At 37.6% G+C, this 26,934-nt stretch overlaps 1 protein-coding gene across 1 annotated transcript in view; it reads left to right on the top strand.

Annotated features, from left to right (window-relative positions):
- The window catches only part of ahr1b (aryl hydrocarbon receptor 1b), a 53,591-nt gene extending 27,707 nt beyond the window's left edge, over positions 1-25,884 (top strand). Inside the window, exons 3-11 of the mRNA XM_067415731.1 lie at positions 4,236-4,351; positions 8,861-8,950; positions 10,422-10,548; positions 15,369-15,502; positions 17,485-17,687; positions 17,813-17,922; positions 18,525-18,666; positions 18,802-20,317; positions 23,142-25,884. Of these exons, the coding sequence (XP_067271832.1) occupies positions 4,236-4,351; positions 8,861-8,950; positions 10,422-10,548; positions 15,369-15,502; positions 17,485-17,687; positions 17,813-17,922; positions 18,525-18,666; positions 18,802-20,317; positions 23,142-23,303 (2,600 nt within the window). The 3' untranslated portion in view covers positions 23,304-25,884. The remainder of the gene's footprint in view (positions 1-4,235; positions 4,352-8,860; positions 8,951-10,421; positions 10,549-15,368; positions 15,503-17,484; positions 17,688-17,812; positions 17,923-18,524; positions 18,667-18,801; positions 20,318-23,141) is intronic.
- The last annotated feature ends 1,050 nt before the right edge of the window (positions 25,885-26,934 follow it).

Here is a 26,934-nt window from a genome sequence, read left to right as displayed (position 1 = left end):
TATTTTTCCTCTTCTTTTTTTTATAATTATTGCAACTCTTTATTTTTCTTCTTTATTATACTGACATTTGAACTAATTAATTCATATTTCCCTTTGGCTGTTTAGACTCTGTTGTCTGTAAAACCAAGAAACCAAGCCAAAACATTTAGCGCAGGTTTTCCAGAGTCCGTCCCTAGAGACTCAATGTGCAGTGACCCACGATAAGCCCGCTACACAAACACAGTCAAACCCCCAAAGCATGAGCATGCAAACAGCCCGGAAACCCTCTGAATCCCCTCTGAAGGGAATCGCTAACTCATTATTCGCCTAATGCACGACGACAATATGTTAATTTCAAGTGCTTGAAGCGGCCTTTAAGATTATTGTGCAGTGGTATTTTAAATAAGCATATATATTATATACAATGTGAAATGTGGCAATGCTGTGTTCCTGATCTCTTCATTTTAAACATTTTGATTTGTTGGTCATTAGCTTGTGTAAATGGTGCGGTGTCATTGGCATACATACATAGTTGCGTGCAGAGTTCGGTCTCTGTTTGGCTGTGACCCTTCACCCTTTGTCTCCAGCTCTTTGAGACAGGAGCTAAAGATCATGGGAAAGGGCCTTAAACATCTCATTGGTCTTTGAAGCATATAAGAAGGATTGTCAGGGGCACCGAAACACTCGTAGCCTTCTGTTTTCATCACTGCCGCTAACTCTACTGCTATGCTTGTTACGGTCATAACAAAGCCTAATCTTCTGAAATATGCTATGCTAAAAACATTTGTGTGATTGACCGGCAGACTTTAGAATACTAGCATGGATAAGTTACGCACATGCTCTGTGATGATTGTTTATTGATCAAAATGGCTGCTTTGGCATTTTCAACTAAAAACCTAAAACTTTTTTTTTTAAAGCAAACAGGTTTTAAAGTGCTAGTTTTTGAAAATGATACTGTTATTGTCTGAAACGGTGATGTATATGCGCATGCATATTATAAGTTCAGTCTATAGGCAAACTTCTTTACAAAGTTACATCGCCATCTACTGACCTGGCATTAATAATACAGAGATATTGTCATTTTCACAGGTCTATGTGAACAGAGATTGTTTTGACAAAATTGTCATCTGTATGCGAAAAACGCAAAGGAAAAACATATTGGTTTTAGTATCACTGTAAACTCTAGCTTTCCAAATAATTAATTGGTTTGAGTAACGCCAACTCAAATTAAACAAATTACTTCAATCAAATGAACTTTTAGCATTGTGCTACCAATTAGCAATTTATAGACGTTTCCACTGCTAAAACTATTTAAGTTGAGATTGCATGATATTTTTATCCTGTGTATGAATTATTTTACTCAAATATTTCAAGAGCAATTAACATTTACGAGTACAAAATAAAAGTCTGCAAGTTCTGCTTATTAAACTTCAAATTTCTCATCATTCATCATCTCTTCAATACATCATTGCTTTGGAAAAGTTTCCTACATTTATATTATTGTTAATAATAAAGATATATATCCATGTTTGCATTATCAAAATATTACTTTTAATATTATGTAAATATTAATATTTAAATATTAATAATTATTTTTTCAATATGTAAGTTACTAATTAAATTGAACGTGGTATTGAAATTGATAATAAGAATTGTAAAATGTCACTTGTATTGTCTACAGACAGGGGTTTTCTTTTTTTTTGCCAATATTGTTGCTTTATTAATATTAATTGATTAATAATTTAGAATGAAATTAGTAAATTTAATGTGTCCCCTTTCATTTTACCCCAATATTGCGGTATTAAATCAAAGTGTTTTTACTGTTAACTAAAATGTTTAAACGTATTTTTTGATCATTGAAATGAAGCTAAAATAAAATATAAATATCAGATTAAAAAAATTATCAAAAAATTAAAGTTACTGAAATCAATTAGTTACTAACACTAAAACAAAATTAAAACCAAAAGCACATAACATCATAGCATCAGTTCTCCATTGGGAAAACTACTTTTGGCCCCCCTTAATGTGAACCCTACAATGAGATTGGGTTAAATTAGTTCGACACCCGTGGCGTATGTAAACGCCGATATTGGTCACGCTTATTTAACCCGACAGAAGAGAACACTGTAAAGGTTTCGGAAGGGTAAATGGGGGATACATTAAAGCAGTGGTGGTCGAGCCGCTTTATTATAAAGTGGTTAACCGTGCAGGCAAAATATGTGAAGATTGAAACATGGTAAATTGTGTTAAACATGTTACCAAATTGTTTATTCTAGTTTTATTCATGTTTGTGCTTAAAACTATTTAAAAATAATAATAATTAAACAAAAATAAAACAATAAAATATGGGTTAAAAAATAACTTTATCCAAGATCTAATATCAAAGGTAATCACATTTTTTTCTTTTTGACTGCATCCTAATGTCTCAGGGAAAACGTCGACCTCATTTTCACTCATTGCATCATGCTTGACAGGGGTCAGGGGTCACGACGGGTAGCGCGTCTGGACTGTTAAAAGGGTCAGAGGTTGGCAAAGGAGAATAAAAAGGAATCGTCAAATTAACTTAAAATCTACTTTGCATGACATCAAGAGACGTTTGCTGGAGTGGAATTTTGTTTACAGAAGTAATTGGCGCAAGCAGTAGTTCAGCTATTGTGGACGTTTTTGGACGATATCAATAAACAAATGTTCGAAACTATGCTGAGCACTTCACAGTTTTAATGCAAGCCACAAGATGCTAATAAAATATGACACGTTTGCTTATGTTGTTGCCAGGTGGTTATGAGCGAGAGCAAGGTGACCTTTCTCTCACCATGCTCAAATGCGTTTTCCACGTATGTTCACATAAGTGAAAAGTGCTTCTCTCTCTCTCTCTCTCTCTCTCTCTCTCTCTCTCTCTCTCTCTCTCTCTCTCTCTCTCTCTCTCTCTCTCTCTCTCTCAGTGAAAAAGCTTTTCATGTCCGTGTTCTCCTGGCCTGTCTCCCGCCATTCCCCTGTCGTTTGTAGGTCAGGTCCTCCTTTAATTCTCAAAAGACTTTGTCTTGTCCTGAAAGAGGGACCAAATCCATTACTGGCCGAGATGAAAAACAGCACAGAACATTATTTTTAGAGCGCACCGTATTAAATACTAAATACATTGAAAAGAAAGTAAGATGAATCTTAAGATAAATACTTTTTTTAAATACTTTTTCTCGTCAGTTTAATAATTCATTACCTATTTGTAGGTCGATATCCTTGAAAAGTATGAACACAGTGTTTCTGTGGCACCATCAAAACATTGCTCAGAACATTGTTCAAGAATTCCGACCTGGCTGGCATGGCAACAGTGGCTCAACCAATGGCGCGGGTTTGGGGCGGGGCTTTCTGTCTGTCTGACCAGTGGCAGAGTGTGTGGGAAACCTGTTCGGAAACAAACTAAGGAATATAATATAATTGAACCTAAAATCATATCTTTTCGATATCTGAATTGTTTCTCCCTTAATGTGAGATAAAATTGAGATCAAATAAAGACATTTTGTCCTTTTCAGTTTTGTTTTTTGGATAACTTTGCCTGTGGTAATGCTAACAGTTTGACATTTTCTGTGTGTGGTAATTTGGAGCTGCTAACTCAAGCTCTTGAAGCTCCGCCCTCTTCCTTATAGGGGGCCAGAAGCAGCAGCTCATTTGCATTTAAAGGCACACACACAAAAATGGCACACTTTTGCTCACCCTCAAAAAAAGTGACAATTTTAACATGCTATATAAAATTATCTGTGGGATATTTTGAGCTAAAACTTCACATACACACTCTGTGGACATCAGTAACTTATTTCACATCTTGTGTAAAGGGGTATTATAGGACCTCTTTAATACATTTTGTGAGAACCACCTAAATCTGTTTTTGTCAGACTAAGTTAATACTTGAAGGACACATACTTGAGATCTCCGTTAAGCCTCTTTAGCTATAAAAGAGCAACATTTGTGCCTTTTTTCTTCTGTTATGTAAATATTGAGTTGTTTCCGTAACCTCATAAATATAAGAACGGGTTAGACCCAAATGTTTATTACTTAAAGGTGTAGTTCACCCTAAAATTAAAATGAAGTCATCATTTACTCACCCTGGTGTTGTAATGCAATATGCATTCTTTTTCATGGCACAAAAGGAGAAATAAAAATAAAAAATGTCTGCACTCATCCATATAATGGCAGTGACCCAGCATCAAACTTAAAAAAAAAAAAGATTGTTTGTATAATTCTTTCTCTCTTTCTGTTTACAGTCGCACTGAAAAATCACAACTGCAATGGTTTGTCGGCGAACAACAGTAACGGTGACAACAGTAAAGCAACGGGATTGGCTGACGGCTGGCTGCATGAGGGAGAGCTCCTACTACAGGTCAGAAGTAAAGGCACACGTGTGTACATGTTTATGGCGCCCCGTGCCTTCAGAGCATGTCATAAAGAGTCGTTTAAAGCTAAGCCCTTAAGGAAGGAGAAAAGAGGAGAGGCTATTTCTGCCCGGCCTTGTTCTCGTTTCAGACACTTAGGCATGAATAATGCACGCATATAGCTCTCATGTATTATAAAGGAAGGATAAAATAAGAGGTAAAAGTATTCTCTCTTTTTTTTTACTTTGAAAGTTCCGCTCTGTCCGTCCTGTCACCGCAGTTCTGAGAAGTTTTAACCACCTGTCCACTCACGTCTACACTCTTTCATTTCCTCACACGTACTTTCACGTTCTCTCAGCCTCTCTCAGCCCCATTCCTCTATCATCTTTTATCTTTCCTTCCTGCTGTTTCCTTCCTTCTTGTGGACTTCCTTCTACACTTTTTTAATTTTCTCACTTACGCATCATCTCTGCCTCTATTCACGTTTGACCCTTGCTTTCATTCTATTCCTTCCTTTCTGTCATGCTCTATCCATCTTTTCTTGTCATCTTCTTTTCCTTCCTTCCTTCCTTCCTTCCTTCCTTCCTTCCTTCCTTCCTTCCTGTCTATCCCTTAATTTTGTACTTTTTTCCCTTATTTCTTGTCTTTCTATGTATTTTCCCTTGCATCTATCTATCTATCTATCTATCTATCTTTCTATCTATCTATCTATCTATCTATCTATCTATCTATCTATCTATCTATCTATCTATCTATCTAGCTATCTGTCTGTCTGTTCCTTCCTTACTACCTTCCTTCCTTCCTTCCTTCCTTCCTTCCTTCCTTCCTTCCTTCCTTCCTTCCTTCCTTAATGTCTATAATCCCTTCATTCTTTTACTTTTTTTCCATGTTTATTTTCTTCCTGTCTGTTTTCCTTATATTTCTTTTATCGATCTCTTCCTTCCTTCCTTCCTTCCTTCCTTCCTTCCTTCCTTCCTTCCTTCCTTCCTTCCTTCCTTCCTTCCTTCCTTCCTTCCTTCCTTCCTTCCTTCCTTCCTTCCTTCCTTCCTTCCTTCCTTCCTTCCTTCCTTCATGTCTATCCCTTTAGTCTTTTACTCCTTTTTCTTGTTTCTTTTCTTCCTGTCTGTTTTCCTTATATTTCTTTTATCGCTCTCTTCCTACCTTCCTTCCTTCCTTCCTTCCTTCCTTCATGTCTATCCCTTTAGTCTTTTACTCCTTTTTCTTGTTTCTTTTCTTCCTGTCTGTTTTCCTTATATTTCTTTTATCGATCTCTTCCTTCCTTCCTTCCTTCCTTCCTTCCTTCCTTCCTTCCTTCCTTCCTTCCTTCCTTCCTTCCTTCCTTCCTTTCTTCCTTCCTTCCTTCCTTCCTTCCTTCATGTCTATCCCTTTAGTCTTTTACTCCTTTTTCTTGTTTCTTTTCTTCCTGTAAGTTTTACTTATATTTTTTTATCCATATATCCTTCCTTCCTTCCTTTATGCTTGTCTTCCTGCCTTCACTCTTGTCTTCCTTCCTTCTTTCCTTCATTTCTATTCCTTCCTTCCTGACATGTTCCTGCCTTTCTTTCTGCCATGCTCCACCCTTCATCTTTTTCTGTCATATTCCTTCCTACATTCATTCATTCTTTTACTCATTTTTCTTGTTTTTTTTTTCTTCCTGTCTGTTTTTCCGGAAACACTTTACAAAAAGGTTCATTAGTTAAAATTAGTTCACTACATTAGTTAACATGAACTAATAATGAACTGCACTTATAAAGCATTTATTTATTTTTGTTAATGTTAATTTTAACATTTACGAATGCATTCTAAAAATCTTAATATTAGTTAATGCGCTGTGAACTAACATAAACAAACCATGAACAGCTGTATTTTTATTAAGTAACGTTAACAAAGATGAACTAATGCTGAACAGAGGTGTTGTTCATGGTTAGTTCATGTTAACTAATGCATTAACTAAAGTTAACAGCTGCTTCCGACGAGCTGGATGGCGCCTTGCATGGCTGACACCGCAGTTGGTGTATGAATGAGTGAGTGAATGGATGAATGTGAGGCAAGATCTATCTATCTATCTATCTATCTATCTATCTATCTATCTATCTATCTATCTATCTATCTATCTATCTATCTATCATCTATCTATCTATCTATCTATCTATCTATCTATCTATCTATCTATCTATCTATCTATCTATCTATCTATCTATCTATCTATCTATCTGTCTATCTATCTATCTTACCACTTTTGTTTCTCTGCTTCATTCTCTCTCTCTCGCTCTCTCTCTCTCTCTCTCTCTCTCTCTCTCTCTCTCTCTCTCTCTCTCTCTCTCTCTCTCTCTCTCTCTCTCTCTCTCTCTCTCTCTCTCTCTCTCTCCCCCCTGTGTTGTGTATAGTTGTGTGTGTTGGACTGTGAATGATGCAGTGGTACATATTTGATAGTAATGCTTCCTGACTGCTGCCCCCCTCCCCCTCCTGCCCCATGAGAGCCCCGTGTGGGCTGTTCTGCCGACCAACAAGCCGAAATATTTATACTGAGTGCTGCTACTTGGCCGTGTTTTCTGAGTGTGTTTGGACCAGGTGTGCATGTATGAATGAGTATGTATGTGTGTGTTGGCATACAATGCAGATGTTCAGGCAAATGAGAGGGGCACTGGAAGATATAACCCCATAAACTGCCATGCGACTTATGAAGGGGTTACGCACACTGAATCTTGTGGCTTATTGCTTTATGTTAATACACTGCAGCACATTTCTGTATGCATATTATCTGGCACAGACAATCGTAGATTAACGTGGAAGAGATTATTTAGTGATTTATTGCTTGTTGCCTGATCATATCATATTAGTTTAAAGGATTCAGTTTGCATTTAGAAAGCAGAGAGTGGTTCTAGATCAGTATGTTTGCAACACAAACACAAGCATAACCTACATAAAACATTGATAGGATTTCAAGAGAGCCCTTATATACAGTCAGTCGGAAGTCCCAGAGGATGCAGACTGTTGAATATATATATAAGTTGGGTTGAAACATGGACAAACCCAGAAACTGGGTTGTTTGAACCCAGTGAATGGACCCATTCAAACAACCCATCTTCTGGGTTTGTCAATTTTCAACCCAACTTGAGTTGTTTTTAACCCAGCATTCTTTAGAGTGTATATATTCACTTCATCTGTCAGTGGCCATAATGTTATACCCATCAAGTATAACAGCACAACATTATGACCACTGACAGGTGAAGTGAACAACACTGATTATCTCTTCATGACAGGCAACTTTTAGTGTATGGGATATATTAGGCAGCAAGTGAACATTTTGTCCTCAAAGTTGATGTGTTAGAAGCAGGAAAAATCTGCAAGCGTAAGGATTTGAATGAGTTTGACAAGGGCTAAATTGCTGGCTAGATGACTGGGTCGGAGCATCTCCAAAACTGCAGTTCTTATGGGGTGTTTCCAGTCTGCAGTGGTCAGTATGTATCAAAAGTGGTTCAAGGAAGGAACAGCGGTGAACCGGCGACAGGGTCATGGATGGCCAAGGCTCAATGATGCACGTAGGGAACGAAGGCTGGCCAATGTGGTCCGATCAAACAGACAAGCTGCTGTAGCTCAGTGTATATATTTGAACATTGTAGAAAATGTTAATGTTAAAATACTGCAATATATATAATTATATATATTGATTACCAGTTGACAGTCGGTGTTCTTGGCTTTTATCCATAGTGGATTTTTACAGTGACTCAACAGCACAGCCATAAACGTTTGTTTTTGTATTGTCTGTGCTGTCGATGCATCAGATTACCATAATCACAGATCCTCACTCAGAGCCCACCAGATGGTGATGAGCTGCAAAATCCTCTCTACAAAAATAAACAGCATACGAGCACATGCTCACACTAAGTATTTAATGACAGCAAGAAATGGACACTATTTACTTTCTAAATAACTGTCTTTGGGAATATAATTTAAAAGAACAATTCAGTGCAGAGCAATTTGCATCCACCAAAGGTTTTCTACATGCAAAATGTCTACTTGTGAAACTGACATTCATTGAGTGTATATTTATATGGCTTCACATGAAATCAAGATAGAAGTTTTGTGGCTTTAAGTGCATATCTATTAGCGGTTAGGCATCATATGCAGGTAACTTTACTTGTAATGCATAAAAGAAATTCAAATGTACTATATTTTTTGTACATATATTCTTCCTGGTTAAATTGTACGTAAAAAACACCTTGGTAAATGTAATAATGGTAATGTAAAGAAATACCTATTGAACTTTTATTTAATTATTTAATTATTTAATTTTAATTTTAAACAACTTCCTGTTTTACATCAATGCAGGAAGGAAAACTCTACCTGTCAATCCATTTTAGGGCTCTTTAAGCACACAAACAAAACAAGAAACACACAAAGAATCAAACTAGTCCTCCATTTTAAAAAAGCAGGTTGTCTATATGACTTATAATAACCAATAAACTAATAGTTTGATTTTCTATGTTTGTTTAATCCTTAATTTATTGTCACAGGCACTCAATGGCTTTGTGTTGGTGGTCACTGCTGAGGGGATCGTTTTCTACTGTTCTCACACCATCCAGGATTACTTAGGATTCCACCAGGTAATTATCCTTCTCCGTTTCTTACAAAAACACATCAGCTGCATCCAAAATTGCGACCGTTAAAATAGTATGCGCTACTATATGGGTAGTATGAATGAAAGTCGAACTTACCACATCGCCATGCTGTTACTGTCACATGACCTTCTGGCATCAGTTGCGCGACTTCACCTCTGTTTCTTAAATCCTCTCCCATGGCCTCATGGGACAGTAAAGTGTCCATCAAATGTGCACTTAAGAATCTCACTGGAAGTAGTAGATCATCCAGGGACTTTCCGCCTACTATTTTTCGAATGCAATGTATTCGGATATACTACTCTTTTGGCGTACACTATCTTTTTCATACTATATATAGAAGGGAAGTATTACATTTCAGACACAGCAATACTCTATAATACAACAACTGTTCTAAATACTAATCCATTATACAGCTTAATTAATATCATTGGGATCTGATTTTTGGGATTGGATATTGCTGTACATCTCTTCATTAAATACTAACTAAACATATTTAAATGAAAAAAGGTTTCTACATGTTGCATTCCAACAAAAAATTGTAAAAAGTGTATAAAAAATGTGCATAGTCCTTTATTTTGAAGTAGGCTACTTCTGCAGTTCAAATATGTTATGTTTGGAGCAGCGAGTAATTAGTCTGTTCACGTTGTAGCTAAGGTCAGGACACCTTTTAATCTGATTGATAAGTATCCCCAGTACGTGCATTTTCCCAGAATCAAAATTACGTCAGGCTCAGCTGTTGGATAATCATTCCATACTTCTCATCTCTATTCATAGCACACACACACATATATACTCATCAGATCGTCTAATGCTGATTAATACTGCAGTGTCTCTCTCTCGAGGAGCAGTTTGAATGCAGTAGAACTTGAATGAGCTTAATCAAATAGGCTTTATTTTGAGATTCAGTTTGGCATGGCGTAATCCAATTCATCATAATTTACTTATGAATTATCCAACTGAGGCATCACTATATTTGTTTACCTTATGTGCTTACACTGTCCTCCTTTTGTTCTTATTAATGTGTGTATATATATATATATATATATATATATATATATATATATATATATATATATGCTGTCAAATCGATTAATCATGATTAATCACATCTAACATCAAAGTTTGTAAATATATGTGTGTATGCATATTAATGCATATTTCTCTGGAAAAAAATTCAGAGAAAAAATTAAGAGACCATATAACATTGATTTCTTAATGTTAAGTGGTTAAAAAAAAGATTTATATTATAAATTAATGGTTAATGTTATTTGATCTTTCTATTCAACGAAAAATACTGAAAAAAATGATCACATAAGCAGCACAACTCAAACTTTTGAATGGTAGTTGATGTATTTGTAATTGGGCCTGAAATTTTTGAAACCCATAAAATAATGTTCATTCTTTCAACTTTATTTTTCTCATTCTGCCCCTTTTAATTTGTCCCTCGATCACTCAGACGGATGTGATGCATCAAAATGCGTTTGAACTCATTCATACTGAGGACCAGCAGGCCTTCAGACACAACTTGCACTGGGCTCTGGACCCGCCTCCAACCAACACAGAGTCAGAAGAATCATCACAAGGTCAGGAAATATATCGTTTTGTATCATGATAGCACAATTTTTTTTTTTTGCTCGAAATTCAGTGAAGATTTGCTTATTTCTTATAAACCAGTAAATGAATGCTTTATTACGGTGGCTAAGAGAACTGCAACTGAAGAAAACACACGCAAATAGAAAAAACACCAACAAATTAAGAAAACATCTTCATCAGTTTGACAGCACGTGTTGCAAAAATTTGGTTGAGTGGTGAGTATTTGCAGTGTGTTTCTGTATTTGGTTGAGTTGTGAGTATTTGCAGGTGTTTCTGTATTTGGTTGAGTTGTGAGTATTTGCAGTGTGTTTCTGTATTTGGTTGAGTTGTGAGTATTTGCTGTGTGTTTCTGTATTTGGTTATTTTGTGAGTATTTGCAGTGTGTTTTTGTATTTGGTTGAGTTGTGAGTATTTGCAGTGTGTTTCTGTATTTGGTTGTGTAGTGAGTATTTGCAGTGTTTTCCTGTATTTGGTTGAGTTGTGAGTATTTGCAGGTGTTTCTGTATTTGGTTGAGTTGTGAGTATTTGCAGTGTGTTTCTGTATTTGGTTGAGTTGTGAGTATTTGCAGTGTGTTTCTGTATTTGGTTGAGTTGTGAGTATTTGCAGTGTGTTTCTGTATTTGGTTGAGTTGTGAGTATTTGCAGTGTGTTTCTGTATTTGGTTGTGTTATGAGTGTTTGCAGTGTGTTTCTGTATTTGGTTGTGTTATGAGTGTTTGCAGTTTGTTTCTGTATTTGGTTGAGTTGTATTTGCAGGTGTTTATGTATTTGGTTGAGTGGTGAGTATTTGCAGTGTGTTTCTGTATTTGGTTATTTTGTGAGTATTTGCAGTGTGTTTCTGTATTTGGTTGAGTTGTGAGTATTTGCAGTGTGTTTCTGTATTTGGTTGAGTTGTGAGTATTTGCAGTGTCTTTCTGTATTTGGTTATTTTGTGAGTGTTTGCAGTGCGTTTCTGTATTTAGTTGTGTTGTGAGTATTTGCAGTGTTTTTCTGTATTTAGTTGTGTTGTGAGTGTTTGCAGTGTGTTTCTGTATTTGGTTGAGTTGAATTTGCAGGCGTTTCTGTATTTGGTTGCGTTATGAGTGTTTGCAGTGTGTTTCTGTATTTGGTTGAGTGGTGAGTATTTGCAGTGTGTGTCTGTATTTGGTTGAGTTGTGAGTATTTGCAGTGTTTTCCTGTATTTGGTTGAGTTGTGAGTATTTGCAGTGTTTTCCTGTATTTGGTTGAGTTGTGAGTATTTGCAGTGTGTTTCTGTATTTGGTTGAGTTGTGAGTATTTGCAGTGTGTTTCTGTATTTGGTTGAATTGTGAGTATTTGCAGTGTGTTTCTGTATTTGGTTGAGTTGTGAGTATTTGCAGTGTGTTTCTGTATTTGGTTGAGTTGTGAGTATTTGCAGTGTCTTTCTGTATTTGGTTATTTTGTGAGTGTTTGCAGTGCGTTTCTGTATTTAGTTGTGTTGTGAGTATTTGCAGTGTTTTTCTGTATTTAGTTGTGTTGTGAGTGTTTGCAGTGTGTTTCTGTATTTGGTTGAGTTGAATTTGCAGGCGTTTCTGTATTTGGTTGCGTTATGAGTGTTTGCAGTGTGTTTCTGTATTTGGTTGAGTGGTGAGTATTTGCAGTGTGTGTCTGTATTTGGTTGAGTTGTGAGTATTTGCAGTGTTTTCCTGTATTTGGTTGAGTTGTGAGTATTTGCAGTGTTTTCCTGTATTTGGTTGAGTTGTGAGTATTTGCAGTGTGTTTCTGTATTTGGTTGAGTTGTGAGTATTTGCAGTGTGTTTCTGTATTTGGTTGAATTGTGAGTATTTGCAGTGTGTTTCTGTATTTGGTTGAGTTTTGAGTATTTGCAGTTTGTTTCTGTATTTGGTTATTTTGTGAGTGTTTGCAGTGTGTTTCTGTATTTAGTTGTGTTGTGAGTATTTGCAGTGTGTTTCTGTATTTGGTTGAGTTGTGAGTATTTGCAGTGTGTTTCTGTATTTTGTTGTGTTATGAGTGTTTGCAGTGTGTTTCTGTATTTGGTTGTGTTATGAGTGTTTGCAGTGTGTTTCTGTATTTGGTTGAGTTGTATTTGCAGGTCTTTATGTATTTGGTTTAGTGGTGAGTATTTGCAGTGTGTTTCTGTATTTGGTTATTTTGTGAGTATTTGCAGTGTGTTTCTGTATTTGGTTATTTTGTGAGTATTTGCAGTGTGTTTCTGTATTTGGTTGAGTTGTGAGTATTTGCAGTGTGTTTCTGTATTTGGTTGAGTTGTGAGCATTTGCAGTGTTTTCCTTATTTGGTTGAGTTGTGAGTATTTGCAGTGTTTTCCTGTATTTGGTTGAGTTGTGAGTATTTGCGGTGTGTGTCTGTATTTGGTTGAGTTGTGAGTATTTGCAGTGTTTTCCTGTATTTGGTTGAGTTGTGAGTATTTGCAGTGTTTTCCTGTATTTGGTTGAGTTGTGAGTATTTGCAGCGTGTTTCTGTATTTGGTTGTGTTATGAGTGTTTGCAGTGTGTTTCTGTATTTGGTTGAGTTGTAAGTATTTGCAGTGTGTTTCTGTATTTGGTTGAGTGGTGAGTATTTGCAGTGTGTTTCTGTATTTGGTTGAGTTGTGAGTATTTGCAGTGTGTTTCTGTATTTGGTTGAGTTGTGAGTATTTGCAGTGTGTTTCTGTATTTGGTTGAGTTGTGAGTATTTGCAGGTGTTTCTGTATTTGGTTGAGTTGTGAGTGTTTGCGGTGTGTTTCTGTATTTGGTTGAGTTGTGAGTATTTGCAGTGTGTTTCTGTATTTGGTTGAGTTGTATTTGCAGGTGTTTATGTATTTGGTTGAGTGGTGAGTATTTGCAGTGTGTTTCTGTATTTGGTTGAGTGGTGAGTAGTTGCAGTGTGTTTCTGTATTTGGTTGAGTGGTGAGTATTTGCAGTGTGTTTCTGTTTTTGGTTGAGTTTTGAGTATTTGCAGGTGTTTCTGTATTTGGTTGAGTTGTGAGTGTTTGCGGTGTGTTTCTGTATTTCGTTGAGTGGTGAGTATTTGCAGTGTGTTTCTGTATTTGGTTGAGTTGTATTTGCAGGTGTTTATGTATTTGGTTGAGTGGTGAGTATTTGCAGTGTGTTTCTGTATTTGGTTGAGTGGTGAGTATTTGCAGTGTGTTTCTGTATTTGGTTGAGTTGTGAGTATTTGGAGTGTTTTCTGTATTTGGTTGAGTTGTATTTGCAGTGTGTTTCTGTATTTGGTTGAGTGGTGAGTATTTGCAGTGTGTTTCTGTATTTGGTTGAGTGGTGAGTATTTGCAGTGTGTTTCTGTATTTGGTTGAGTGGTGAGTATTTGCAGTGTGTTTCTGTATTTGGTTGAGTGGTGAGTATTTGCAGTGTGTTTCTGTATTTGGTTGAGTTGTGAGTATTTACAGTGTGTTTCTGTATTTGGTTGAGTTGTGAGTATTTGCATAATTCCTCACATAGACCCATAATAATAATAATTTTAATTTGTACCTGTGATCTTCCTACTTGTATAACAACTTAACAAGTAAGAAATATACATTGTTATCAGTTTGCAATGCATACGTTATGAATTATATATAGATTAATCCCTATTAAAGGTACTGAAGTTATTTAGTCAAGAGCAGAGCATATTTAGTGAGCAATTACTTTTGTTCTTTACATTGTCATTTTAAGTGGTTACTGTCACTTTAAAAGATATTCCGCTGTCGCACATGATATGGATGTGAAATGCTGAAGTCGCAGTTACAAAACTTACAAAACTTGTGAATGCCCCACACCCTGCTCCTCTTCAGAAAATTAAATTCGCTGTCCCATTGATCACGATATTTACACGAGGGTAATGGTTTTTTGGCAGGAGTGCCTTCCGTCTTACGTCCATCATCCGTCTGTTTTGTTTTTGTTTTTTCCCCGCATTGTCACTCGTCATCTGACCTCACACACTAACCTCGCGACAACGGCCACCTACAGTAACGTTACTGTAGGCTATTGCAGATGGCAGTTATCGCGAGGCTAGTTAAAGAGCTCAGATTGGAAATGTTTTAGATTTTTTCCTCCGGTATTATTATTTTTTAATAACGCAGGTTAAAATACGGGATATATACAGGACAATACTCATACGGGAGGACGGCGGGAAAGGGGAAAATACAGGACTTTCCCGGCCAAAACGGGATACTTGACAGGGAGGGGATTTGCAGCATGTTTCTGTATTTGGTTGATTTGTGAGTATTTGTAGTGTGTTTCTGTATTTGGTTGAGTTTTGAGTATTTGTTTCGTTTTTGTATTTGCAGCACATGTGGTCAAACTGATGAAGATATTTTTAAGATAATTTGCCGGTATTATTGTATTCGTTTGTTTTCTTCAGTTACAGCACATTTAGCTCTCTTGGCCACCATGGCCAAGGTGTTTAATTTCTTTCTTTCTTTTCTTTTTCAAATAAAATTCTTTTTATTTGGAACTTCATGGACGGAAACCAAAAAATATGATTATTCAATACAAATTTTTGATAAATGATTGACCTAAAACATTTAAACAAATATTCCAATGAATAAGTTAAGAGCAGTCACACTCTAGTGAGTAACCGAAAAAAAGAGAGGGTTGGGTTTTTTTGGGGAGGGGGTGGAATGAGAGACAAGGGTGGTTTGACCTTTATGGAGCTCCTGGAGTTGCAAAGTAAATGTTATGGTCACTAAAACGTCCATTTTAATTAAGGATAACAGCAAACAGAAAGGATAAAAACAGAAATAATGGTCATTGGATAATCCAATGATGACCCTGGTGGAAAAAGTCTAGACACGCCACCAAGTCTGAAAGTGTGTATTTCTTCTTTGTTTCTCTTAGATGGAGATCCTGCCCCAAGTATGTCTCTGGTGATGTGCAACCCTGACCAGCTGCCTCCAGAAAACTCCTCTTTCCTGGAGAGGAATTTTGTCTGTCGTTTCCGATGCCTCCTAGACAATTCCTCTGGATTCCTGGTCAGTGTCAACCAGCTAAGCTGGGCTAAAGCTTTCCTTTTGCTCTCAAAACCTAGTGAGTAGCCTACATCGTAAGTTAACTAGTTTGGTAGTACTCTTGGCACAACTGTTAATGTAATATTAGCGAAAGCTAGTATGGTTGGAATATATCTTTCTATTCAAGAGTCTCTAAGCCCCGATGTTCCAGATTACAGGGTGAGTTAGCGTCTAGGTTAGCACTTGTGTCGGATTGCAGCCACAGAGATCAGAATTTTTGGAACACCTCTGTAATCCCTCTTAAAGGAGCAATAGGTTCATGGGGAAAAGGTTTTAATTTGTGCTAGAAGAAATTAGTACAAAAACAAAAACGAGAAGAACAAGAACCTGTTCAAGTTAGCCTAAATTGAAGCTAATTTGAGGAAAATCAGGATTTAGCTATAGAGTGCAACAGGAAACACTGACTCAGCTGTCGTTATTATGAAAGTATTTTTCCCATCAATTTCCCATTCAGCCAGACAGCTGTCTCTTTCTTTGCTAATCTTGGCAATACAGAAGAAAAGAAACCTGTATGCGTGCAAAACTCACTACTGCCTGATTCTCTGGACTCTTGGTCTTTATTTCCTCAGTCTCTCTTCTACTTTCTTTCCTCTCCACTCCATCTTTACCATATCAATCTCCCTCAAGAATAGCATGACTACACTTAGCTTGTCAGGAGCGGAAAGCTAACAGGGGTCTCCCCGTGTGCTCAGAGAAATTCATTAGCATTGGCTATAAATACAAGCAACCTCAAGCTCTTTTCCATTTTCCATATTTTTTATTTTTTTGGTTCTCTTGGTATTTTAGAATGCATCCATTAAGTTCTCTTAGGAGTTTCACAATGGAAACACATGGCCAATTAGCTTCAACCATTATTATTTAATACACATAACACCTAACCAGAAAATTCGCACTGAAAGCCGTGTTTTTTTTCAATGTGTGCCTATTAAAAGTTCATGTATATTGCCAAATTAAGGAGCATTTACACATTACCATTTTTTAAGTAAAAATGTATGTTTTGTCATTAATTTACATGACAACAGTGTTTGGTGGCTAACTTTTGAAAACAAGTTTCATTCAAGTACAAGTTTTGGAAAATGATGGCTATCGTCTCCATGTAAACTTAAAAAAAAGCAAATTTTATGCATTTTACGTACATATTATGTGTTCAGTCTATAGGCGAACATCTTTACAAAATAACATCGCCATCTACTGGCCTGGGATGCGTAATACAGCTTTTTTTGTAGTTTTTGCAGATCCATGTGAATATGGAACATTTTGACAATTGTGTTGTCTGTATGCGAAAAATGCAAAGGAAAAACGTATCTATTTTTAGTACGTCGTTGTCGTGTAAACGTACCCTGAGGCATTTGTTGTGTAGCCTTACATAAGCAGGTCTATTTTAAATCTTGCGTTGCACACACTACCACATATACAAGCCTTAAAGGGCTTAAATAGCTCACCCAGAAATAAAATGACAGAAAAATAGGTTGTCAAGAGTGCCTTCCGGCCATGAAATTTGTAGTGTTTTTTGTGGGGGTGGGGGGTAGGGTACGTATGTTTGACACTGAATAAGTCACAGATGACATAAAAGACTCACTCATGGATGCCATAATTTTCACTAAAGGTTTAGTAACCAGTCACAAAAAAAGAAAACATTCAGATATGACACATTATGGACAGGTCATACAGCCTTCTTTGATAGATGACCTAGCTTGAACTCTTGCCACATTGAGTCAGAGACAAATTATGTGGTTCACCAAGAGCACGCCAACAAAAGCATTAGCTTCAGCTGTGTATGAACATATACTACGTGCATCAGTAGTATTTTTTTTTTAGTTTTGGTGAAAATTAAATTTAGAAGCTAAATTAAATGTTACATTCTAAATTTAAATAAATCCTCTTTGATCTTTTTCATGTTACACTTTTTTGTATTGTAAATATTTCAATGTTTGTTTTTATTTAAGGCCCTGAATCTTCAAGGGCGTCTGAAATTCCTTCATGGACAGAACAGACGATTGGATGACGGAGCCCAAATACCATCCCAGCTCGCCCTGTTTGCCATTGCAACACCTCTACAGCCTCCTTCCATAATGGAAATCCGAACCAAGAACATGATTTTTAGAACCAAACACAAGTTGGACTTCACACCAATGGCCTGTGATGCTAAGTACGAATCTTAAAAAAATATAGAAAATAACATGCACTGTAAATGTTTGGATCCTAGTTATACTGTATCTTTGTAAGTACAAAATGGGGCATAAATCACTGATGTTGTTTCTGCCTGTGTTTTAGGGGTAAAATCGTTCTTGGCTACACAGAGGCAGAGCTGCGAGTTCGAGGTTCAGGGTACCAGTTCATCCATGCAGCCGATATGCTGTACTGCGCTGAGAACCATGTCAGGAGTAAGATATTCTGATTTCATTAGATTTGTCATTTCAGAGTTTTATTGTTCAATTCAGAACGAACGTTCAATTGAACCTTTTAGTTCAATTATCCAATAATGTGATTGACTGAATAACATTAAGATTCAGAAGCAGCTATGTTGAACTGTCGTTCTGCTGATGCATGCTGACATTGTTGCCAAAGGCTTGGTGTCTAAAATAAACTCTAGTTATACCAAAAGACATTAACCCTGTGTGCTTAGGCAAATGGTTTACCAAGTGACAGTCCTCTCATTAAGTGTGGTTCGCAAGAGGTAATTGATCGTGTCAATTGTATGTGCAAGTGTGGTGAATCCTGATTTTTCTAAGCTGGTTAACTGCAAGAGTGGAGGACAAAAGAGATAAATAAACAGAGCAAGAGAAAGTACAAGGAATGTTTTCCCATATTCCCATAGATTATGAAGGAGATTGGACAAGACATTAGGAGTAGAGAGACATGTGAACTAGAGCCCTAAATCCGTATCAGTAATTTTATATGGAACCAGCAAAAAAAGGTACATGGCAGAAAAATCTGGTCTATACATTTCAACTGGGTTTACAAACTGTTGCATTGTCCATTTCAGTGATCAAGACTGGAGAAAGCGGTCTGACTGTGTTTAGACTGCTTACAAAGGACAACCGTTGGAAATGGGTGCAAGCTAATGCTAGACTTGTCTACAAAAATGGCAAGCCCGACTACATCATTGCCACCCAGAGGCCGCTTGTGTAAGTATTATAAGGCTAATATCCATTTATATTTCTAGTATTCACTTTTGAACTGTTAAATAGCATGGCAAATTAGCTTGATGAAAGGACTTCTCACACATCCACTGACATGGTTTTCTTGATTAATTTATTCAGCGAAGAAGAGGGCGGAGAGCATTTGAGGAAGCGATCGATGCATCTTCCTTTCACCTTTGCTACTGGAGAAGCTATGCTGTACCAAATCAGCTACCCCATGCCAGGCTATCCCGACACCCTTCAGGGCAAAGGCAAGAACAACAAAACCAAAAAGACCAAGGTGGACAAAAGCTCAAAGGATGACGTGGACCCAAGTTCTCTGCTGGGAGCCATGATGAGACAGGACGAGTCTGTTTATGTTTGCCAGCCTGCTATGGAGCCTAGAATGTCATTCCACAGTAGCCTCTTCAGTGAGAAAGGAGAGACTAGCACTTTCTCTTCTTCAGAGAATGAAAGTTGGAATCCAGTGCAGAATGGTGCAGTCTCCAAGCAGGAGCCATCAAGTTTTGACCCTCTACTGGCAACATTAGATTCTCTTTCCCTAGAAAATGAAGAGAGCTGCTCTAACAGTGAGCTATTCAGTGCCCTGGAAAATCTCGGACTCAACGCAGAGGACTTAGAGTTGCTGCTTCTGGATGAGAGGATGATCCAGGTAGAGATGGAACCGGATTACATCCCATCTCTGAATGATCTTCTCACCAACAACGAAATCCTCTCCTACGTCCAAGACTCACTGGAGAACCGGATAGAGGACTCGACAGATGCTCAAAACCCCACCACACCATTAGATTCTATTGACGCCCCTAAGCCATGTTCCGCTTCCGAGTCAGCTCCTCAAGTTACGTCCTCACTGCCTGCTCCTCACGTCCCTTTCTGGCCACAAAAACAGATAGCGCCCATAATTCATCTCTCACAGCGTATGCAGCAACATGTCAATGGCCAGTCGGTTTGCCACAAAACTGAGAGCTGGATCCAGGTGCCAATTCCTCAGGTGTCCACAACAGACTCTGAAACTCCTACTTTTAACCAGCATAATACATTGTTGGTGAACTCTGTACCAGCTGTACACAATGGTCACTGGGTCTCTGAAGATATACAAGCCAACTTGAACTCTCAACTTGGTGACAAGATAACAGGAACGAGTAAAGCACAACCACAGGAATGGCAGCACAGCCAGTTGCTTGTCCCGTTCCAGTATAAACAGAAAACAGTTGAGGATAGTGACACCCCTCCGAATGGGGTCTACAATGATCCCCAGTGGCATGGATACAACTTCACAGACCAATTGGTAACAAATGGACCTTGTTTTCCCAATGGCCAAAAGGCGCACACACAGACATTGGGTACCCATGTTGACTGCAATATGACTGACAATTCAGGGGTGGATTTTACAATGAACAGCAGTTCAGCTGTGGATGCAGGGCCGTTTCAGGCAGCCATGGCCCGGGCTTCGTCCTTTCAACAGGGTTATCAGAAACAGCAACAGCAGCAGCCAAAGGTCGCACCCAATTATTACGCCTCCTATACCAAACAGAACTCCTCTCTGGAGCATATCCTAGGATTAGCCACACCTGCAAACCTTCCCTCGTTGACAGATTACGGCTCTGAATTGACCCATGACACCACCCACAGTAAGGTAAGATTTAAAGAAGGATATAGTTGCACAATGCAATTTAACCAAGATCCCAAACATCCCTATCATACTTTTACAGGCCAAACCTTATACTTAACCACAACCCTAAGTACACTCTCAACCCCTGATTTCAGATGGTTAATGATTGGTTGATAAAAATGTACGCGCCCCAATCCTAAAAACTTGGTTGATACAAAAAACATTCAAAGACCAAGTTAAGGGAAAATCAAAAGGTACTGCAATAGGATACTAGGATAGTAGTTCTAAAGATATTCTGGGCATCAAACCCTAATATGGCCCACTCCACCCCCTCCGTATCTCTTTATTTCCATTGGCCTAAATGCTCACTCTGACCTAATTGTGCTCTGTATAAGGGACAGAGATCTGAGAGGTCAAAGCTAATGTGCTGAGATTGCATAATGCACAGTGACAGACCTACAAAGTCTTATCAGTCCCTGGAGAGTCGCCATGGGGCCCCACACAGGTGGATGTTTGCTTTGCCTGCTGTGTTGCTTTAATATGGTGACTGTGGTTAAGATTGTAATCTTCAGCTTAAGAGTGTAAGCTTCCAGGTCAACCATCATCAGACAAGCTTTTCCGAAGTACCGATGGCAGCCAACTGTAGCATCTAGTCTATTGTAAAAGGGGAGCCCGAGGCTGTAAATGAGAGATAGAGGAAGAGAAGCCTCCACAAAAGGACCGTTCATGCAGCAGGCAATACTCTGAGACCATGGGCCCCTGTCTGCACTCATTTATCCAGACGATCTTGCCTTTCCACATGTAGGGCACCATGCTGTTGTTCCACATATAGGGATTGTGTTTTCTGTAGATTGCAAGCAGTGTTTGGTTTTGTTGAGGTAGAGGTGTGCTATTACTAAGCATTTAGACTTCTTCAGCCGACTGAAGGAGAGACTAGAGTCAAATCTAGACCTCAAAGACTCTCATAGACTCTCAAAGACTCTTGGGTTGGGCTGTTTCGACTTGGGCCAGTGAGTGACAAACCAGCAACATGCGAACAAATCATGCAGAACACTTTTTTTTCAGCTGCACTGCAACACCCTGACATTGTGGCGGTGACTTTTGCTCTGTTTATTGACTAGTTTTTAAGAAACGAAAAATGTGCAATGAGGATGTTAAACAGAGTGAATCATCAATGAAAGGACAAGGCCAGAAAGAAAGAGAGACAGTATAGTCCATGTCCAGGACTACATTCTGGTCTTTGGGTACGTGTCTGTGTTTAGGGTCATTGCTCTCAGCTGAAAGGAGAATAGAGCTTAAATGCCCAGTCAGGCGTGAGCAGCCATGACCTACAATCCGCCATCAACATTACCTCATGCATACTAACACTGCACTTTAAAATACTGTCTATCGGAGCTTTATGATATTGCCAGGGATATACTTATCATCCTACATCAGCCTCCCAAAAATGAATGAATGACGAGTTGAAAGCAATATTCTATATTCTTGTAATTGCTTGTAGTCAGTATCCAGCCTCGTCAGCTCAGTGTTGATCAATGTAAAACATCATAATCAAGTTTATAAATGTCATTTTTAAAGGCTATCCTAAAGATTAGTAGTTATTTTTGATGAGTTAGCATCTAAAAACAGCAGTTAGTGGAATTAGTTTGTTTCTGTATGTGATCCTTTTGAATGCATCCGTCTGAAGACTTCAAATGACCCCACCAAATACAACATCTGTTGTCCAGTTAACCTGCTAAAATAAGCAATCGCTGTGCTAGTTCCATAAGCTAGCGCCATACGTGAGCTCTGTAATTTAGGTCAAAAGTCCTTCAGAGTCCAGAAGTCACTCTAATGCTAATAAGTTGTCGTGGTTGCTTGCAGTGGATTTTGTCATTTTTTGTTGTGCATGAACACTATATGTCTTTTAAAAGGCATGTTGTGGTGCTTTTTATATTCAGATTTTGGGAATTTTGAAGGACAATGTCGTGGGCCATTCACAAAAGCCTGGATACATTTGATTGCATTTCATTAGCAACACTATCAATGGCAAAATCTAAGTCAGAGCTCTCCGAAAAATCAGAGTTAACTAGTTGTAATTATGAGTTTCACAAGAAAGTAAACTCTTTTTACTAGGGATGCACCGATTGGCAGATTGATAGATACCGATAACTGATAAATCTTTATAATTGTAGGCTGATAACCGATATTGGCAGATAAATCTAAATGCAGATTTTTATAATAATTAAGTGCCTTATTACAAAAACAAACATCTTACCATTAAAAGCCATGTCCCAAGCACACAAACATAATGTTCTCGTTATAATTTTTTGTAGCTTATGTGACTTGCGCTTAACAGTATTTTCCTTTTATGAAGTGATTTCAATCATATTTCAAACTATTTCAAACCATCATGGTGAACAGTGCACATCTGAAGGAAATAATCCATTATTTATTGGTTATAATCCATTATATCAGTCAACTTTTCTTATCAGGGAAATAATGATTACATTAACAATGACATATATCAGCCGATATCGATAAGGTAGTCGATATATCATGCATCCCTACTTGTTTTACGAGTCGAGGGCCAGATTTACTAAACAGGTAATCCTGCACTTAACTTTTTCACAGGCATTTTGTTTTTTCATATGTTCATAAAGTATTATTTATAGGATTGTCTAGCAATATATTGATTATATTACTGTATTGTGATATTATCGGTATTGTGAGCAATGCATCATGTATTGTATCGTATCGTATCGTGAGGTACCCTGTAATTCCCATTCCTAGAGTGAACGCACCTTTCACTTTAAGCTAGGTTTTTAGCTAAATACTTCTAACATTTGTTTTTTGTCTTTGTTTCCAGATGGAGACGGGCTTTATACTCAACTCCACTAGTGTGGCCTACACAGGAAGTTGTTTGGTTCCCAACGGCAATGCAGTGGCCACACCCGGCAACAGTCCCCACCCCCTTCCTGAGCCACTCCCACCTCCCCCAGACCCTCAGACCACCGGTTTCTACCTCTGAACACACTTAAAAAATCCGTCCATAGAGATGCCATCAATCACGGGAAGACTGTCAAACAAAACATTAAAAAAAGATTCGATTTGCTTACCAACTTGAATTACATAAATTTAAATGAGCCAGATTGACCTCTGGAATATCGAATACTTCACCCAACATAATGTGATAGTATTCTCATTTATATTATGTTCTGGATAATCATTCTGATTATGTTTGGATTATTTCTTTGAGTGTCATTAATTCATGCTGCTTTGTGAGATGTAGGGAAATTGTCCAGTTGGCGGATGCAGTTGAGATAATCTGTTTGAACATGTAAGTTTTGTGCATATGTACGTGTGAGTGTGTATGACGCAATCGCCAGTCATTGGGCCTCATTCAGTGAACACGAGCAGCACAAATTTGTGTAAGTTGTTCGTAAAATCATGCTTGCGTGACTGTAAATCGCGTCGATATACAGCTCTTACAAAACTGATTGTCCTGAAACGCAGTAAATGACTTTGATGTTTATATGAATGAACAGAAGGCATATTTATTTATGGAGAAGAAAGCAAGGGTGTTACCGACTGTTTAACGGGTGGGGGAATATGAGAGACATCAATAATAAAACAGTTAGCAGTACGAAAAAGAGTGAGACTCCTCTTGTAGATCTGAATCCTTCTCACTTTACATTTTGGGAGATTAGATTTTGGAAAGATGATTCTAGATCAACTTTACAGATCAACTTACCTTTTAGATACAGGTGTTCATGTGTATAGTGATTCCAACACCCACCCAGTCTCAGGACGAAGGCATAATAATTTGAATTAGCCATAAAATTTGAACATACAATTGGCTTTTACATGTTATAGTGAATGTTTAATATATACACGGATCAGGCATAATATAATGACCAGTGTCCTCCAGACTGATTATCTCTTCATCTTGGCACCTGTTAGTGGGTGAGATATATTAGGCACCAAGTGAATATTTTGTCTCAAAGTTGACGTGTGGGCTAGACGATCATCAGATCAGATTATTTTGGTGGTCAGATCATCTCCAAAACTGCAGCTCTTGTGGGGTGTTCCCGGTCTGCAATGGTCAGTATCAAAAGTGTTCCCAGGAAGGAACAGTGCTGAACCACTGACAGGGTTATAGGCGGCCAAGGCTCATTGATTCACGTGGGGAGTGGAGGCTGGCCAGACAGACGAGCTGCTGTAGCTCAAACTGCTCAAGAAGTTAATGCTGGTTCTGATAGAAAGGTGTCAGAATACACAGTGCATCCGAGTTTGTTGTGTATGGGGCTGCATAGCCGCAGACCAGTCAGGGTGCCCATGCTGACCCCTGTCCACCGCCAAAAGCACCAACAATGGGCACATGAGCATAAAAACTGAACCGGAAGAAGGTGGCCTGATCTGATGAATCACGTTTTCTTTCACATCACGTGGATAGCAGTGTGCTTGGCTTACATGGGGAACACATGGCACCAGGATGCACTATCTTGGTGCCAGATACCACAGCATACCATCAATGGTCTAATGAAGTCCATGCCTTAACGGGCTCAGGGCTGTTTTGGCACTAAAAGTGGGACCAACACAATATACTAAGCCATAATGTTATGCCTGATCAGTGTATATTATAAATTTAGCAGGGTTAAATCACACAACTGGTTTTGATTTGTCTCAATTTTAGTAAAAATCGCAATGCCAACGATTTTTAACATGGTTAACTAATACAAATTATTATGCTTTTGACATTAGACTATGTTGTTCAGAACTTATCATTAATGTATTTCCAAAAGTAGTTCAAGAGCAGGTTTCTTTGGTCCATGAAAAGAGATTCCGGTTGAATGTGTTGAGTTCATTGTAAAGCAGTAAAAAAAAAAAATGATAAGAATATGGTGCTGCAAGGTGTTTAATGAATAATATTATTAATTGTTATAGTATTATGAAGTCACAGAGAAAATTAACTTTCAGGCCAGCCTCTTTGGTTTTACAATTCTTTCTTTTTTTAAATCCATATATATAGGCTATACTGTATTTACAGACATTTCTTATAAGCTCATGGCTCATCTATGGATTCAAATTTCTTTAACACTTATATGAGAAAACAATATGACAATCATTTACAAAAATGTTTAAAGAGTTGAAGTTTGTAAATAGTCAAAAAAGTTATTTCTTATTGTTGTAAGCACTGTTTTAAAGAGCACTGCAACCTAACCAGGTTTTACTTTTTTTCTCCGGCACAAGATGTAGGCTTCTAGAGATGTTCTTTGGAGTAAATATTGTATAATTTTTTCAGGTTATGTGTTTCTGTTTGTATATTTTAAGTCGTTTTACACTTTAAATGAAAAGAACATGGTGCCATACTGGTATTTTACTTTCCAGAATTTAAATGTTTTAATATTTGCTTAGAAACTGTCATCCATGTCAATGGTTTGCCATGTTTGTTTGTTTTAAATCACGTTTGGATTTATTTTAATATTCTAACACACTGAAAGTAGCCAAGATGATAGGTACATATGCAGTTCTGTCTTTTTGTCATTTGACTGCTTGTTGAAATGTACAATTTGGTCCTTTAATTAAAGAATTTGTGCAATCACAACGGATCTCACGCTATTATGTCTTTCTGAAACTTAATATAATGTTAACAATTTTCTCTTTCCATGATCGCAATTTTTCTCTTTCCAATATTGCAAATCAGACCATCCTTATTGTGCATGGAATATTGCAGTATTCATTATAAATAAATGATCTGTGCACATTGTGAATTTTGTAATTCATGTGGTCTCGTAAGCTTTAATCAAAATACCTTTCCCTCCCTCTTACAGAGAGACCTCTCTTCTCTGATGACGTGTTTACTGGTGGGAGAGAAACCTGTCACTCACATGAGATCACAGCAATAGAGTGGTGCAGGTATGACGTCCCTTTGTACACTGTAAAAAAAATTCAGGTCTTGGCCAAATTGAATTTTTGTGAATTTAACAGTTAGTTCACCCAAAAATGAAATTTATGTCATTAATGACTCTAATGTCGTTCCTCACCTGTAAGACGTCCGTTCATCTTCAGAACACAGTTTAAGATATTTTATATTCCGAGAGCGTATCTAACTGTATGCACACTATACTGTCCATGTCCAGAAAGGGAATAAAAACATCATCAAAGTAGTCCATATGTGACATCAGTTAGTTAGTTAGAATCTCTTGAAGCATCGAAAATACACTTTAGTCCAAAAATAACAAAAAATACGACTTTATTCAGCATTATCTTCTCTTCCGGGTTTGTTTTCAAACCTAAAATAAAGATTCAAACGGTTATGAATCAGCGTATTGATTCATGATTCAGATCGCGTGTCAAACTGCTGAAATCACATGACATTGGCGATCCAAATCATGAATCAATCTGCTGATTCATGACCTTTTAAATCTTTATTTGAGGTCTGAAAACAAACGCGGAAGAGAAGACAATGCTTCCGCATTGCTACAATACGGGTGTGGAACGAGTCATTAATGACATAAATTTCATTTTTGGGTGAACTAACCCTTTAAATTGCATCAATTCACAGAAAATCAATATGGCCAACTGAAAAATTTAGATGTGATCAGTCACTATAAAATTTTCAATTACTGTATAGGCCAACTGGCAGTTTACATCATGCT

This window comes from Pseudorasbora parva, chromosome 14 (assembly GCF_024679245.1).
Source record: "Pseudorasbora parva isolate DD20220531a chromosome 14, ASM2467924v1, whole genome shotgun sequence".
Taxonomy (NCBI): domain Eukaryota; kingdom Metazoa; phylum Chordata; class Actinopteri; order Cypriniformes; family Gobionidae; genus Pseudorasbora; species Pseudorasbora parva.
Note: the sequence above shows the minus strand (reverse complement) of the source record. Positions and strands in the feature narration are given on the sequence as shown.